This window comes from Taudactylus pleione, unplaced genomic scaffold (genome assembly GCF_031769625.1).
Source record: "Taudactylus pleione unplaced genomic scaffold, aTauple2 ptg001106l, whole genome shotgun sequence".
Classification (NCBI taxonomy): domain Eukaryota; kingdom Metazoa; phylum Chordata; class Amphibia; order Anura; family Myobatrachidae; genus Taudactylus; species Taudactylus pleione.
In genome coordinates, this window is record NW_028285507.1 from 960,677 (window position 1) to 978,830 (window position 18,154).

Genomic DNA, 18,154 nt, shown 5'->3' on the forward strand with positions numbered 1-18,154 from the left:
GAGCCAGAGTAGTGATGGCGGATGTTCTAGCTTTGTAGTCAGGAGCCAGCTCTGAGATATGGAGCCAGAGTAGTGATAGCAGATGTTCTAGCTTTGTAGTCAGGAGCCAGCTCTGAGATATGGAGCCAGATTAGTGGTAGCAGATGTTCTTGCTTTATGGTCAGGAGCCAGCTTTGAGTTATGGAGCCAGAGTAGTGATGGCGGATGTTCTAGCTTTGTATCCAGGAGCCAGCTCTGAGATATGGAGCCAGAGTAGTGATAGCAGATGTTCTAGCTTTGTAGTCAGGAGCCAGCTCTGAGATATGGAGCCAGAGTAGTGATAGCAGATGTTATAACTTTGTAGTCAGGAGCCAGCTCTGAGATCTGGAGCCCGATTAGTGGTAGCCGATGTTCTTGCTTTATGGTCAGGAGCCAGCTCTGAGATATGGAGCCAGAGTAGTGATGGCGGATGTTCTAGCTTTATATCCAGGAGCCAGCTCTGAGATCTGGAGCCAGATTAGTGATGACGGATATAGCTTTGTAGCTAGGAGCCAGCTCTGAGAACTGGAGCCAGAGTAGTGATGGCGGTTGTTATAGCTTTGTAGCTAGGAACCAGCTCTGAGATCTGGAGCCAGATTAGTGATAGTGGATGTTCTAGTTTTGTAGTCAGGCGCCAGCTGTGAGATATGGAGCCAGAGTAGTGATGGCGGATGTTCTAGCTTTGTATTCACGAGCCAGCTCTGAGATCTGGAGCCAGAGTAGTGATGGTGGATGTTCTAGCTTTGTAACCAGGGGCCAGTTCCGAGATCTGGAGCCAGAGAGAAGGTGATCAGAGGTATGTTTTTTATCTATGGTCTAAAAGCAAAGCAGAGCTAGGTGTGTAATCTTGGATCTTGGTGTTGCAATTGCATAGAGCATGGTCCTGGGTTTGGGGCGGGACTCTGTGGCTTGGGGCGGGACTCTGAGGCTTGGGGTGGGACTTTGTGGCTTGGAGCGGGATTCTAGAGCTTAGTGGGATTCTGCTGCTTGAATTGGGCCTCTGAGGCTTGCAGCGGAACTCTGAGGTTTAGATTGATACTCTGGGGCTTCGAGCGGACCTCTGGGGCTTGGGGCAGGATTCTAGGGCTTAGTGGGATTCTGCGGCTTGGATTGGGTCTCTGGGGCTTGGGGCTGGATTCTGAGGTTTAGACCAGGCCTCAGGGGCTTGGAGCGGGCCTCAGGGGCTTGGAGCGGACCTGTGGGGCTTGGAACGGGCCTCTGGGGCTTGGAGATGGCCTCTAGGGCTTGGAGTTGGCCTCTGGGGCTTGGAGTGAATATTTGCTACTACCACCAAGATCTGGGGCTTGGAGCGGGCCTCTGGGGCTTGCAGTGGGCCTCTGTGGAAAAACAGCAAAATCTGCACAGGAAAGTATATGCACAAATGACGTAAATAACATTGGAACAGGCAGTATCTTAGAGGAAAGTTCTATTTATGTAACGGATTGGATGGGACAGTAAATTGACATCATTGCCCTCCAAACGTGGCTTGGGATGGTCGTCGAATATAAATTTATCTAAACTATCGATATTCCAGTCCATTATCAGTCTATCTCCCTCCCCTTCCCGGAGGGCAGTGAATTGGTTTGCACACGAAGCTGTGTTAGTGCTGTAGTAAGTTATACTCTGTAATATTTTGTGCATGTTGTTAAAAAAAAAAACACTAATTATATATCAGATTAATTTCAGAATCAAGATTCATAAAACTCTGAGCCTCCATTAATTTTTAATATTGTGTCTTTATTCCATGGGAGAGGAGAGATGTTATTTATTAGTAACACTGAGCGTTTTGGAATATTTCTCCCTCTCATCTGCACTAATGAAAGGATTTAATGTAGCTCTGAGGACACCACATTGAAAGGATTTGTGACATCTGAAAATGATGTTCTCAAACAAAATGAGACCTTTCAGCGACGCCTCGGATCCGTTCCAACCTTTAAGAACATTCCACTCCCACGAAACTGTGAAAATTTGAAATGAGAAGGGAACAAACTTCAGAAGAATGTATGATCTCCATAAATTTCAGAACGCATTGACAAAGGCTGTTTTTGAGGATGATTAGATGGCTAGTAATTATAACCTGACAACGTTATTGCAAATAACTTCTTCATGACTTCACCAACTCTTGTTTATCCTTGGGAAATGAGTAGAAGTTGGATCACTGTCAAAAATCTTTTGTAATCAGGTGCCTGGATAAAGAAAAAACGTCATGCATGTAACGTGATAGCCCCTCTCCCTAACTAGTACTATGGTGGGTGCTTGTGTCGGACCACCAACATATGACACATACTCCCCACCGACACCTCTGGAATGGTCTATCAGGGATGGCTGAAGAGATTTCACCTCTCAGACTTCTTGTGCTGAGAAAACTCTTTGAATGGCTGTCCGTGTTCTCAAGAAAGGACTTGGGGTTCGGCCGGTCACATCTTCTCCAGCAAAAGGACTGAGCATTATAGAGGCTACGCTTGGGGGAGTATGTGAAAAATAACCTGGGGCCCTGGAAACCACATCCCTTCTGATCTGCTACATGGGGGTATTCTGTTGGTAAATGCTGGCTGTGGGGACGTGTTAAGCTATACATTGAAAACTAAGAATGCGTCAGTCATCGCCCAACCTACATATGTGACCTCATACACCTAGCCTCAACACGCCATGCGGCACAAGATGCCTGGCGCAAGTAAGCCGACAGGTCCCGTGCAACAAGACCGCACTGATTAATTTGATACGTGACACTTGTATATCTGTGTGCGACCGAATCTGGATATGAAGCACAACGGACCTTGGCGTGGTAAAACGTGTGGCTGGTGCATCGTGGCTCTTCGTATACGGATTCAGACTCAGTCGCACATAGATATACAATTGTCACATATCAAATTAAGCAGTGCTGTCTTGGGCAGCGGTTTGTTGCATCCTTTTGCGACTAAGTTGTATTTTTAAGCCAGAAAGACGCTCTGCTCAAGCCGAGTCATACGGGTCCTGGCAAGTTTGGCGCAACTTCAGCAATAATGTATGAGGACACATCTGTATCCAAAAAAGGCTATTTAAATTGAGCGCTCGCTCATTGCGGTGTGTTGACGCCTCTATGTCTGAGCGAGCGAACGAAAAATGCGCTCGCTATTTTGTAAAGACGCCCTTTTGCCATTCGCATCCTACGTCATCTCCGGTATTTATTAGATTAATCGGGAACATCGAAAGGCATCTGAACTGCTCACAGTGCTTGTGGTAGGTTTTTCTTACCGCTATCACTGTGAGCAGTTTAGGCTAAAAGACAACCAAGTGACGTGGTCGATGACGCTCCTTTACTAATTATGCACTCCCATTAAACGCCCTTTTTACCGTTAGGCACGTCTGCGTTCGGATCTCCACTCCCCCGTTTTCAAGCTCCTTCCCCTGTTACCACCCACAAACGCCTCATTCTGTCACTCAAATTAGCAGCCCCTCACTGTTTTGCGAGCGCACGATTTCCGACCGCAATGACTGGTTGGCGCATGCGCATTACGAACCCATATGCATGCGCAGTTGTGCGAACATCACTCGGAGCGAACGAGCGGCCGCTTACGAGCGGCTCTGAATCAGCCCCTCAGCCTTCAAGTGTGCAATATATACACAAATATAAAGGAAAGGGGGGGACTGCACATATTCCCGAGTCGGCGTCGCTCACACCGCAGTCGGGTCTGCATAGACCCGGCTTTTCCGGCGTGAAAGTGGACGCTTGGAGATGACGTCATCTCCAAGCGCCACTGAAGACGGACCAATCGGCCTGCTTGCGGTGCACTGCAGGTCATCAAGACCCTGAGTGCGCTGTACATACAGCTGGGTTTCACGGGCTACGCCCATGTTAAACCCTGCTACAGGGAGCTGCCCGGGTTAACCCTGCAATAACCCGGGTTTTAGGTCCGGTGTAAAGGGGTATTATACTCCATGTTAATTGTAGAGTTTATCAGGATTATTTTGACTATTATTGCTCAGAGTACTCAGAGTATAGTGTGCACCTACATTTATTGTTCCCTGCGTTGTACTACAAGTCTCAGCATGGTAGCACCTCATTATGTTTAAATTTAGGCTGTGCAGTCCAAGCCCCCTCCTCCTTTCAGCTCACAGGTAACCTGCTAATCAGTGATCTCATTGTACATTGGGGTAAGTGCCCTATGTAAGGCTGTTTGCATTCTGTTCCCCTGAGGTTCCGAGCCTTGCTCCTATGTAACGCTACTGGCACATCAGTCCCCTAGCTCCGTTCCTGAATTCCCTTTGTAAGAAAACGTGGCGCACGGAAAATTATCCATAATAATACTCAGCTCTTTCTTAATACAGACAAAGTAATTTACCCAGCTCATTTTCCTATTTTATGCTTCATTTAAAATACAACACAAATTGGAAGATGAATCGGCAGCAGCGAGACTCCGGCATCTGTGTTCCAGTTAATAACATTCTGACAAAAGACGAGCAATACCAATAAACCATCTACTGGGAAAATCGGTCAGTAATTAGAATATGGCTGCTTAAAATATGACATGTTAGTCGCGCCGTGGTTGTCCTGCCGCGAGAGCCATTAAACCAGACAATATAGCACCACGCCGGAGTTGTGCTGACGCGGGGACAGTCTTTGTACTCCATTTCCCTGATCTTTTGCAGCACAGAATCCCCTGACACGAGGTTTGCACCTCTATGAGCAGCCCCCCAAATTCCCTGGATTCATTGTGCTGATTGTACAGGCTGAACAGCAGGTGGCGCTCTGCAGGAATCAGAATTAATTTCTTCATGCTGTGCTAGCGCCTTGGCTAGGATCGCACTTTTCATATTATGTGTCATGCGTTCAGCTTTGAAATGTGTGTTGATTGAATAATTTATTTAGTATTATCCGAGATCCTCTCTTTCTACCCAAACATAAAATAATTTGATTTAAACTACATTCACTTTTCTTTCTCACATCAGCGTATCGGAAGTCTGCAGCTAATAGACAGAGAATTTGCTCATTGAAATTAAACGCACGGACTATTCAAGGCAGTCAGTATTGCGCTGTCAAATCACTTTAAAGGCATAAAAATGTGTTTCTCTAAGCTAACTGGTGTCAACACTGCTACCCACTGTCTGTCAGGGCGGACATCACGCTAGGGAGAACGAATGAAAGCTCTTCTGCGGTAATAACACCTGAGGCATCGCGTCAGGTAAAACCTTTGTGTAGGAATACAATAAGGAATGTGACATTGTATAAAGATTTGGCTCTAGGATGAGCCGAGGTCTAACCAGCCAATAAACATTAGAATAAAATAAAAAAAACTAGTAGTAAAAATTACCGTCCCCTTCACGCCCAGGGGGTGTTATGGGCTTTATGTAGAGCAATTCCGGCGCTCTGCTCTTATTCTTAAAGCGGTAATAATTTTAAAGAGCACAACGGAAACCTGGTATTACGTAAGTCCCTGTAACTTCAAGACCAGACCACACTTCCCGGTTACACTGATTGGGAGAGCTGAGATTAATCTCGCCCCGGCCCTGACTGTAGTAACACTGAAGATGAGCTCTGAGGATATCACTTTGTCCCATCAAATGGCTTCCTATTACCGATGTGTAGAGGTAACTATCCACTACACCACAGGTTATCAAACTTGGTCCTCAGGACCCCAAACAGTGCATGTTTTCCAGGTCTCCTCACAGAATCACAAGTGAAATAATTAGCTCCACCTGTGGATCTTTTCAAATGTGTCAGTGAGTAATGAATACACCTGTGCTCCTGCTGGGTGACCTGGAAAACATGACCTGTGTGGGGTCCTGAGGACCGAGTTTGAGTACCACTGCACTAGACGATTAAAATGAGCGATTGAACGATAATGATATCGTTCGATAATCGTTTGCAGATTGTTAAAAAAATTGGTCATAATTGGTCAATTTAGACATCGGGTAAACATGCCGGTCACCCTGGCGATAACGTCAGGTTCAACATGTTTGCAGATGATTGATTGTGCCTACACTGAACGACTGCTCGTCACATCACAGACTGACTAACGGCTACACGATTTGTCGTAGTCCTGCAGTCTTTTGCCTATCTTCTAGTGGATAGGCCCCCTTAAGTCTGCGCCTCCACCCAGAGATGAATACAGATGAGATTTGTTATACGCCACGTGTTTTAAAACGCGTTGCGTATAATAAATGGCGCTCCAGCCAATCAGCTCCCAACTGTCATTTTTCAAACAGATGACACTTGGGAGCTGATTGGCTGGAGCACCGTGTATCATACACAACAAGTTTTAAAACTCATTGCGCATGATAAAACGTTGCGATAAATGAGGCCCTTTGTCTTTTGATGCTGATCTCCCTACAATAACATTTGACAGTAGAATTAACTTCGTGTCCACTAGATATAATAATAAATAAATATAAGGATGTTCTGTTATAACCTAATCTAGTTGTTACCATTTATCACTTATAAAATGACATTTTACACGATAGATCTTATGGAAAATCGTTATTGGTAAGTTGTATTTGTAGTGTGAAAATGCGGACTTTGGCCAATTACACTGCCTTTAGCTGAATGTTCCTGTTCTGCAGAAGGTCTGAGAGCGGATCGGACAGGAATAGTAACAGGAGCCATCAATCAGAGGCAGTAATAATTCAGCCCAGCCGCTGGCGTGCCGTCGCTGTTTTTGTTGATGTTTTTACAATCCAGACTATTCACTGGAAGTTCATCCATGACTGAAGCAGGTTTAGTAACCTGCTGAGAACACTTTAGTCATTTAATGGTTATTAAATGGTTGTGAAATGGTGCTAATCATGTACAAGCCATATTCTCCTCTCCCCTCCTGACGCCTGAGCAGAATACTAATGACTCTGCCTGGAGAAGAGACATCACACAGATAATACTATTTATAGGCCGGACTTTATGGGCCCTAACGCGTGCCCCTGTGTTTTCACCATATATCCCTCAGGAGCTCAAGGGAGGATCTCCAGACAAACTATTAATAGAGGGGACAATTCATTATTTTACACTCTAGCAATTAGGATAAAAGCTAATATCTGTCAATAATCATTATTGATATACGTAAGATTGTATTTTATTATTTCTTTAACAACTGCTATAGCTGAGAGTTTCGGGCATCAGTCGATTTAGCCGCTGTATATGTATATATAGCAGCTGATTCAGAGCCGCTCGTAAGCGGCCGCTCGATCGTTCCACCCGATGTTCGCACAACTGCGCATGCGTACGGATTTTAATACGCATGCGCGAACCAGTCATTGCGGCCGAAAATCATGTGCTCGCTAAACAGCGAATGCCTGCCATTTTGAGTGACAGGATGAGGCGTTTGTGGGTGGTAATAGGGGAAGGTGCTTGAAAACGGGGAGTGGAGATCCGAACGCAGGCGTGCCAAACGGTCAAAACGGGCGTTTTAAGGGTGTGCATAATTAATACAGCAGCGTCATCGGCCACGTCACTTGGTTGTTTTATAGTCAGAACTGCTCGCATGATTGTGGTAGGAAAAACCAACCACAAGAATAGCGAGCAGTTCATACGCCGTCCGATGTACTCGATTAATCCTATAAATAGCGGACATGACGTATGATGCGAGCGGCCAGGGGGCGTTTTTTTCAAAATTACGTTCGCATGTTTTGTTCGCTCGTTCAGACATAGAGACGTGAACAGACCACAAAGAGCGAACGGTTCATTTAAATAGCCAGCCCCTTTTTCGGAACGAGCGCAAATAGCGTCCGGCTCTGAATCAGGCCCTAAGATTCCTCTTTTCTTGCTAACTATTTCTATGTTCTGGGCTTTATAAATTGATATTTGAAAGTTTTTGAAATGTAAAAAACTAGAGATAAGCGATTCGGTTTTGACTCGGTTCTTTTCGCCAAATTGGCGCAAGTTCGGATTTATCTTATTGGCTAGCCAAAACACGTGACACCCGGATAGCCAATATGATGCCATTTTTGAGATCCAAAAATAACCGAGTAAAACCGAACCGCTCATCTCTAGCAAAAACGTGATACAATTAAAATGTGGTAATAAGACACTATGGGGATTATAGTTCTCCATGGTCCGCCAAGACCGTATAGTGTATGATACGTTTGGAAATTCTTTAAATAGGTGCTGGTGGTTATACAATGACTTTCCTAATAATCTGTTCCCAAAATCGCTCCTATAACAGGCAGCTCCCATGTACTGTGTATATTTAGTCTCAGATAATCGGATAAGCGTCACCCAACATAATAACCCAACCTGTTCTATTGTCTATTCCAGCAACTGATACAGGGGCAGATGTATGAAGCTCTGGAAAGTGATAAAGTACAGAGTGATAAACGGCCAACCAATCAGCTCCTAACTGTCATGTTACTGGCTGTGTTTGAAAAATGACAGGTGGGAGCAGATTGGTTGGTCGTTTATCACTCTGCACTTTACCACTTTCCAGAGCTTCATACATCTGCCCAGGGCCGGATTGAGGGCCACATGGGCCTGGAGCTGAAAATGACCAAGGGCCTATTATGAGAAGAGAGGAGGCGTGGCCAGTGCTGTGTGGGTGTGGCCAGTGCCATTTGGGCGTGTACCCCCTTATACTCTCAGACCCAATGTCTCCCTAAACATGTAAAATAAATAAAATACTTAATTTTGTGAGGTAAATAGAAATAAATTTTTTTCATACTTATGATTTATGGCCGACTGTGTGGACAGCAGATGGCCAGTCAGCATCATGTTGTCATGACAATGGGCCTATTTTTATGTGGAGGCCTGGAGCTGTAGCTCCATCCGCCCATTGTTAATCGGGCCCTGCATCTGCCCCACAGTATCTTATGGGTGAATTGTTACTTGACAGAAAAGCTGTCATAATGACAATGTATTTATTGTGCACAATATATCGGCTTTATTATATTTAGTATTTATTATCTTCCTCATTAGCATTTTGGTCAGATCAGTATTCATGTAGGCCCCAGATAATGCCATGTACATAAATTCTATACCGTGTGTGTTCTAGCGCTTCACATGCCAACTTCCGCTGTATTATTTCCCTATAATATCTCTTCTTTAGGCCTCACTGATGTTTATTAAATGCATTTTCATGTGGTATCACGCTAGAAACCGTTGCCAATGTCACCATACTCCCTGGCCTTGGTTTTGTATCGCCGCATTGTCGTAGCGTTCCGTGGCAGCGTCTTTTTGTGTTATTAATGCTACTCTGTCTCATTTATTTTTGCGTTCCTTTGATGAAAGTGCTGTGGGGAGCCTACGGGGTGCTCCAAAGGCTTTAACTTTAGATTTAAATCCAAATGTCAAATCCTCATGAGCCTCTGACAGATGTGATGCGGAGCTGGACACGTTCTAGGTACAAACCCACCAGGGAACATACAGGTGGTGTCTGCATTCCTGTAATCAGAACTCTGTATGTTACAGACCCTTTCCTCCATGCCGGAGTGCACCCAGTCCTTCAAGAAGAAAAACTACAGCAACAGCAGCAGCTCCAGCTCCAGCAGCTCCGACATTGAGGACGAGAAGCCGCTGAGAGAGAAGAAGGTTTCCTATGACCTGGAAGAGCAGAAGTACAAATCGCTGGAGAGATCCAGTACGTTTCCTTACTGTAACATTGACCCATGCAGGGCACGGTATTGGCCGTACACCTTGGTTGTCCCGATCTCAGTAGAGCGATTAAATGTAATTTGATAATGATGTCTCGTCATGCTGTGTAATCCTATAACAGAAGAGAATTTATCCTGACAACACGCACTGCGATCCTGCAGCAGGTGTGTCGCAGTCGTAGCGGTGCCCCATATTATCGGACATCTCCGATGACTCTGATAATGTCTTATCGGACATCTCCGATGACTGCAGTCGGCAATGTCCTCTCACATATTCGTTTTCACTTCATTTCTACAAAAGCAGGTCACAATTACCATTTTCATGTGCTTTTGTAGAAATGACATTTTGGGGCCATTCATCAAAAAGTAACGCAGGAGATAGCAAAGATACTGTATCCCCTGCTTACCTTCCTCTCCCGGAATGGCCCGCTGTCCCCATACACTAGTATCACAGATATCTCCTACTTACCTTCCTCTCCCGGAATGGCCCGCTGTCCCCATACACTAGTATCACAGATATCTCCTGCTTACCTTCCTCTCCCGGAATGGCCCGCTGTCCCCATACACTAGTATCAAAGATATCTCCTGCTTACCTTCCTCTCCCGGAATGGCCCGCTGTCCCCATACACTAGTATCACAGATATCTCCTGCTTACCTTCCTCTCCCGGAATGGCCCGCTGTCCCCATACACTAGTATCACAGATATCTCCTGCTTACCTTCCTCTCCAGGAATGGCCCGCTGTCCCCATACACTAGTATCACAGATATCTCCTGCTTACCTTCCTCTCCCGGAATGGCCAGCTGTCCCCATACACTAGTATCACAGATATCTCCTGCTTACCTTCCTCTCCCGGAATGGCCCGCTGTCCCCATACACTAGTATCACAGATATCTCCTGCTTACCTTCCTCTCCCGGAATGGCCCGCTGTCCCCATTCACTAGTATCACAGATATCTCCTGCTTACCTTCCTCTCCCGGAATGGCCCGCTGTCCCCATACACTAGTATCACAGATATCTCCTGCTTACCTTCCTCTCCCGAAATGGCCCGCTGTCCCCATACACTAGTATCACAGATATCTCCTGCTTACCTTTCTCTCCCGGAATGGCCCGCTGTCCCCATACACTAGTATCACAGATATCTCCTTCTTACCTTCCTCTCCCGGAATGGCCCGCTGTCCCCATACACTAGTATCACAGATATCTCCTGCTTACCTTCCTCTCCCGGAATGGCCCGCTGTCCCCATACACTAGTATCACATATCTCCTGCTTACCTTTCTCTCCCGGAATATCCCGCTGTCCCCATACACTAGTATCACAGATATCTCCTGCTTACCTTCCTCTCCCAGAATGGCCCGCTGTCCCCATACACTGGTATCACAGATATCTCCTGCTTACCTTCCTCTCCCAGAATGGCCCGCTGTCCTCATATACTAGTATCACAGATATCTCCTGCTTACCTTCCTCTCCCGGAATGGCCCGCTGTCCCCATACACTAGTGCAGTGGTTCTCAAACTCGGACCTCAGGACCCCACACAGGTCACGTTTTCCAGGTCACCCAGCAGGTGCACAGGTGTATTTATTACTCACTGACTCATTTTAAAAGATCCACAGGTAGTTATAATTATTTCACTTTTGATTCTGTGAAGAGACCTGGAAAACATGCACTATGTGGGGTCCTGAGGACCGAGTTTGAGAACCTGTGCACTAGTGTCACAGATATCTCCTGCATACCTTTCTCTCCCGGAATGGCCCGCTGTCCCCATACACTAGTATCACAGATATCTCCTGCTTACCTTCCTGTCCCAGAATGGCCCGCTGTCCCCATACACTAGTATCACAGATATCTCCTGCTTATCTTCCTCTCCCGGAATGGCCCGCTGTCCCCACACACACTAGTATCACAGATATCTCCTGCTTACCTTCCTCTCCCGGAATGGCCCTCTGTCCCTATTCACTAGAATCACAGATATCTCCTGGTTACCTTTCTCTCCCGGAATGTCCCGCTGTCCCCATACACTAGTATCACAGATATCTCCTACTTACCTTTCTCTCCCGGAATGGCCGCTATCCCCATACACTAGTATCACTGATATCTCCTGCTTACCTTCCTCTCCCAGAATGGCCGCTGTCCCCATACACTAGTATCACAGATATCTCTTGCTTACCTTCCTCTCCCGGAATGGCCGCTGTCCCCATACACTAGTATCACAGATATCTCCTACTTACCTTTCTCTCCCGGAATGTCCCGCTGTCCCCATACACTAGTATCACAGATATCTCCTGCTTACCTTCCTCTCCCGGAATGTCCCACTGTCCCCATACACTAGTATCACAGATATCTCCTACTTACCTTCCTCTCCCGGAATGTCCCACTGTCCCCATACACTAGTATCACAGATATCTCCTACTTACCTTCCTCTAATGGAATGTCCCTCTGTCCCCATACACTATTATCACAGATATCTCCTGCTTTCCTTCCTCTCCCAGAATGCCCGCTGTCCCCATACACTAGTATCACAGATATCTCCTGCTTACCTTCCTCTCCCGGAATGGCCCGCTGTCCCCATACACTAGTATCACAGATATCTCCTGCTTACCTTCCTCTCCCGGAATGGCCGCTGTCCCCATACAGTAGTATCACAGATATCTCCTGCTTACCTTCCTCTCCCGGAATGGCCCGCTGTCCCCATACACTAGTATCACAGATATCTCCTTCTTACCTTCCACTCCCGGAATTGCCCGCTGTCCCCATACACTAGTGCAGTGGTTCTCAAACTCGGTCCTCAGGACCCCACACAGGTCACGTTTTCCAGGTCACCCAGCAGGTGCACAGGTGTATTCATTACTCACTGACTCATTTTAAAAGATCCACAGGTGGTTATAATTATTTCACTTTTGATTCTGTGAAGAGACCTGGAAAACATGCACTATGTGGGGTCCTGAGGACCGAGTTTGAGAACCTGTGCACTAGTGTCACAGATATCTCCTGCTTACCTTTCTCTCCCGGAATGGCCCGCTGTCCCCATACACTAGTATCACAGATATCTCCTGCTTACCTTCCTGTCCCAGAATGGCCCGCTGTCCCCATAAACTAGTATCACAGATATCTCCTGCTTATCTTCCTCTCCCGGAATGGCCCGCTGTCCCCACACACTAGTATCACAGATATCTCCTGCTTACCTTCCTCTCCCGGAAGGGCCCTCTGTCCCTATTCACTAGAATCACAGATATCTCCTGGTTACCTTTCTCTCCCGGAATGTCCCGCTGTCCCCATACACTAGTATCACAGATATCTCCTACTTACCTTTCTCTCCCGGAATGGCCCGCTGTCCCCATACACTAGTATCACAGATATCTCCTACTTACCTTTCTCTCCCGGAATGTACCGCTGTCCCCATACACTAGTATCACAGATATCTCCTGCTTACCTTCCTCTCCCGGAATGTCCCACTGTCCCCATACACTAGTATCACAGATACAGTATCTCGTGCTTACCTTCCTCTCCCGGAATGTCCCACTGTCCCCATACACTAGTATCACAGATATCTCCTACTTACTTTCCTCTCCTGGAATGTCCCTCTGTCCCCATACACTATTATCACAGATATCTCCTGCTTACCTTCCTCTCCCAGAATGCCCGCTGTCCCCATACACTAGTATCACAGATATCTCCTGCTTACCTTCCTCTCCCGGAATGACCCGCTGTCCCCATACACTAGTATCACAGATATCTCCTACTTACCTTCCTCTCCCGGAATGGCCCGCTGTCCCCATACACTAGTATCACAGATATCTCCTGCTTACCTTCCTCTCCCAGAATGGCCGCTGTCCCCATACACTAGTATCACAGATATATCCTGCTTACCTTTCTCTCCCGGAATGGCCCGCTGTCCCCATACACTAGTATCACAGATATATCCTGCTTACCTTCCTCTCCCGGAATGGCCCGCTGTCCCCATACACTAGTATCACAGATATCTCCTGCTTACCTTCCTCTCCCGGAATGGCCCGCTGTCCCCATACACTAGTATCACAGATATCTCCTGCTTACCTTTCTCTCCCGGAATGGCCCGCTGTCCCCATACACTAGTATCACAGATATATCCTCCTTACCTTTCTCTCCCGGAATGGCCCGCTGTCCCTATACACTAGTATCACAGATATCTCCTACTTACCTTCCTCTCCCGGAATGGCCGCTGTCCCCATACACTAGTATCACAGATATCTCCTACTTACCTTCCTCTCCCGGAATGGCCGCTGTCCTCATACACTAGTATCACAGATATCTCCTGCTTACCTTCCTCTCACAGAATGACCCGCTGTCCCCATACACTAGTATCACAGATATCTCCTGCTTACCTTCCTCTCCCGGAATGGCCCGCTGTCCCCATACAGTAGTATCACAGATATCTCCTGCTTACCTTCCTCTCCCGGAATGGCCGCTGTCCCCATACACTAGTATCACAGATATCTCCTGCTTACCTTCCTCTCCCGGAATGGCCCGCTGTCCCCATACACTAGTATCACAGATATCTCCTGCTTACCTTCCTCTCCCGGAATGGCCCGCTGTCCCCATACAGTAGTATCACAGATATCTCCTGCTTACCTTCCTCTCCCGGAATGGCCGCTGTCCCCATACACTAGTATCACAGATATCTCCTGCTTACCTTCCTCTCCGGGAATGGTCCGCTGTCCCCATACACTAGTATCACAGATATCTCCTGCTTACCTTCTTCTCCCGGAATGGCCGCTGTCCACATACACTAGTATCACAGATATCTCCTGCTTACCTTCCTCTCCCTGAATGGCCGCTGTCCACATACACTAGTATCACAGATTTCTCCTGCTTACCTTCTCCCGGAATGGCCGCTGTCCCCATACACTAGTAGCACAGATATCTCCTGCTTACCTTCTTCTGTCGGAATGGCCCGCTGTCCCCATACACTAGTATCACAGATATCTCCTGCTTACCTTCCTCTCCCGGAATGTCCCACTGTCCCCATACACTAGTATCACAGATATCTCCTGCTTACCTTCCTCTCCCGGAATGGCCCGCTGTCCCCATACACTAGTATCACAGATATCTCCTGCTTACCTTCCTCTCCCGGAATGGCCCGCTGTCCCCATACAGTAGTATCACAGATATCTCCTGCTTACCTTCCTCTCCCGGAATGGCCGCTGTCCCCATACACTAGTATCACAGATATCTCCTGCTTACCTTCCTCTCCGGGAATGGTCCGCTGTCCCCATACACTAGTATCACAGATATCTCCTGCTTACCTTCTTCTCCCGGAATGGCCGCTGTCCACATACACTAGTATCACAGATATCTCCTGCTTACCTTCCTCTCCCTGAATGGCCGCTGTCCCCATACACTAGTATCACAGATATCTCCTGCTTACCTTCCTCTCCGGGAATGGTCCGCTGTCCCCATACACTAGTATCACAGATATCTCCTGCTTACCTTCTTCTCCCGGAATGGCCGCTGTCCACATACACTAGTATCACAGATATCTCCTGCTTACCTTCCTCTCCCTGAATGGCCGCTGTCCACATACACTAGTATCACAGATTTCTCCTGCTTACCTGCCTCTCCCGGAATGGCCCGCTGTCCCCATACACTAGTATCACAGATATCTCCTGCTTACCTTCCTCTCCCGGAATGGCCCGCTGTCCCCATACAGTAGTATCACAGATATCTCCTGCTTACCTTCCTCTCCCGGAATGGCCGCTGTCCCCATACACTAGTATCACAGATATCTCCTGCTTACCTTCCTCTCCGGGAATGGTCCGCTGTCCCCATACACTAGTATCACAGATATCTCCTGCTTACCTTCTTCTCCCGGAATGGCCGCTGTCCACATACACTAGTATCACAGATATCTCCTGCTTACCTTCCTCTCCCTGAATGGCCGCTGTCCACATACACTAGTATCACAGATTTCTCCTGCTTACCTTCTTCTGTCGGAATGGCCCGCTGTCCCCATACACTAGTATCACAGATATCTCCTGCTTACCTTCCTCTCCCGGAATGTCCCACTGTCCCCATACACTAGTAGCACAGATATCTCCTGCTTACCTTCTTCTGTCGGAATGGCCCGCTGTCCCCATACACTAGTATCACAGATATCTCCTGCTTACCTTCCTCTCCCGGAATGTCCCACTGTCCCCATACACTAGTATCACAGATATCTCCTGCTTACCTTCCTCTCCCGGAATGGCCCGCTGTCCCCATACACTAGTATCACAGATATCTCCTGCTTACCTTCCTCTCCCGGAATGGCCCGCTGTCCCCATACACAAAAATCACAGATCTGCTCACCTTCCTCTCACGATGTGTCCCGCTGTCCCCATACACAAGTATGGGGATAGAAATTCATCAAACTCCGAAAATACAATATTTCCTGAGCTTGACTGCGGGAGCATTCGCCATGTTCAGATTGCGTTTGCTTCCACACACGGCGCTCACCCCGCTCCTTCCTTATGGGAAGGAGTCCTGGGTTGCGAAGAGGGATCCTTTCAGATCCCTCCTCCCCTGTCTGGCACCTTCCACCGGACGCCTAGGCTTTTTGCGCATGTGTGAACTCCTTCGTCAGACTCGGCAGTGCTAATTTTTACTGCTCCGAAAGCAGCAGTGAGGCCGCTCGCAGAGACAGCTGATATCCGGATCAGCTGTTTCCGTGCCGGAGCAATGATGAGTTGCTCCAGTGCTCGCCGCTAGCTAGTATGTTAATTATCGGGGTCCACTTAGAGCCTGATAGGTAACAAAATGAATAGACCCCATATTGCAGGAACTTTGGGGGTCATTCAGACTCACTCGCGAGCGGCAGTACGCTCGCAAGTGGGTCGATGGTCCCCACTGCGCATGTGCACGACGGAGGGAGCTCCGTCGTGCGCATGCGCGAGACCCGGCGAGCGAAGGACTTTCCATCGCTCCGGGTCTCGCACCAAAGGGGGCGTGCTGTCGATGTTGATTGACAGCACGCCCCCTTTGGTGGGCGTGCCGGGGCATGCCTGCCAGACGGAGGCGTTCTCATGGGAACGCCTACCGTCTGAAGCCGGCCCCACTGACATCACTAGTGATGTCAGTGGGAGTGATTTTGGCTCTGATAGAGCCAAAATCATTCCAGGGCTTGTGGTTGAGAAACCCGACCACAGGGTTTCACTTGCAAGTCCGATGGTCGCGATGGTCAAGACCATCGCGACCATCTGGTTGCACGCTCATATATGCTGTGGGTGGTGACCCACAGCTATACGAGCGTCCAGGAGGACGCTCCATATTAATGGAGGAGGGCCCTGATTCAGAGCGAGCGCTCTGGTCAGAGCGTCCGGCTCTGAATCAGGGCCTTTATTTTATGAAAATGTCCTACAAAACACAGAGAAGCCTAATCTGTAGTCAAAGCCCATAGATTTATGTAAAGGAGTTTAATGTTTTAGTATAAGGTCCCTGTAAATTATCGCTATGTGTTGCAGGCCGTATGCACAGTAGATGGTCAGCGATGTACGGGCAATGATTTTTATGTAAGCAAAAAGTCCTGCAGGATAATCTGTATCTGCTGTGTTTAGCCAAAAAGAGGTTCCCTTGTGATTGCATTCTTTAGACTCATTTCACTGTCCTTACAGATCTCAGGGCCTGATTCAGACCCGGACGCTATGCTGCGCTCGCATTGAGCGATTTTTTGTAATCTGCGCATGCGTGTGAGTCGAAATGCGCGTCCGCGAACCAGTCCATTGCGATGGGAAAGTGCTCGCCTGTAGCCCGCAGTCGGGCTGCTATTTTGAGTGACAGATAGTGCCGTGTGTGGGTGGTAACAGGGGAAGGTGCTTGAAAATGGGGGTGTGGATGTGCGAACACAGGCGTGCCCGAATGTCAGAACGGCGTTTAATGGGTGTGGGTGTGCATAATTTGCAAAGTAGCGTCATTACACACGTGACTGGGTTGTATTTTAGCCTGAACTGCTCGCAATTGTAGTGGTGGGAAAAGGCTACCACAAGCGCTGCGAGCAGCTCCGATGGCTCTCGATGTTCCCGATTAATCCTACAACTGCCGGAGATGACGTGTGCTGCGCGTGGCAAAGGGGCGTCTTTATACACGTCCGAGCGCATAGTGCGACCGCTCGCTATTACTTAGTGGGCGGCTTTATGCGATGCAGTGCAAGCACATGATTTCAATAGCCGGCCCCTTTTAGCCAGCGAGCGGACGCAAATAGCGTCCTGGTCTGAATCAGGCCCTCAGTCCGATGTCCATTAATCAGCCTGAGCCCTAGCCCATGAAATGTACCAAGTCTGTTTACTCAAACATAGGGCCTGATTCACAGCCGCTCGTTCGTTCCGAGCGATGTTTGCACAACTGCGCATGCATACGGATCGTAATACGCATGCGCGAACCAGTCAGTGCGGCCGAAAATTGTTTGTTCGCTAAATAGCGAATGCCTGCTATTTTGAGTGACAGAGTGAGGCGTATGTGGGTGGTAACAGGGGAAGGTGCTTGAAAACGGGGAGTGGAGATCAGAACGCAGGCGTGCTTAAAGGTCAAAACGGGCATTTTATGGGTGTGCATAATTAATATAGCAGCGTCATTG

General features: G+C 47.8%; 1 protein-coding gene across 1 annotated transcript in view; it reads left to right on the top strand.

The window, feature by feature from the left end:
• TTLL7 (tubulin tyrosine ligase like 7) overlaps positions 1–18,154 on the top strand; it is a 386,802-nt gene that overhangs the window by 277,097 nt on the left and 91,551 nt on the right. The window contains exon 15 of the mRNA XM_088461808.1: positions 9,389–9,557. Coding sequence (XP_088317934.1) covers positions 9,389–9,557 — 169 coding nt within the window. The remainder of the gene's footprint in view (positions 1–9,388; positions 9,558–18,154) is intronic.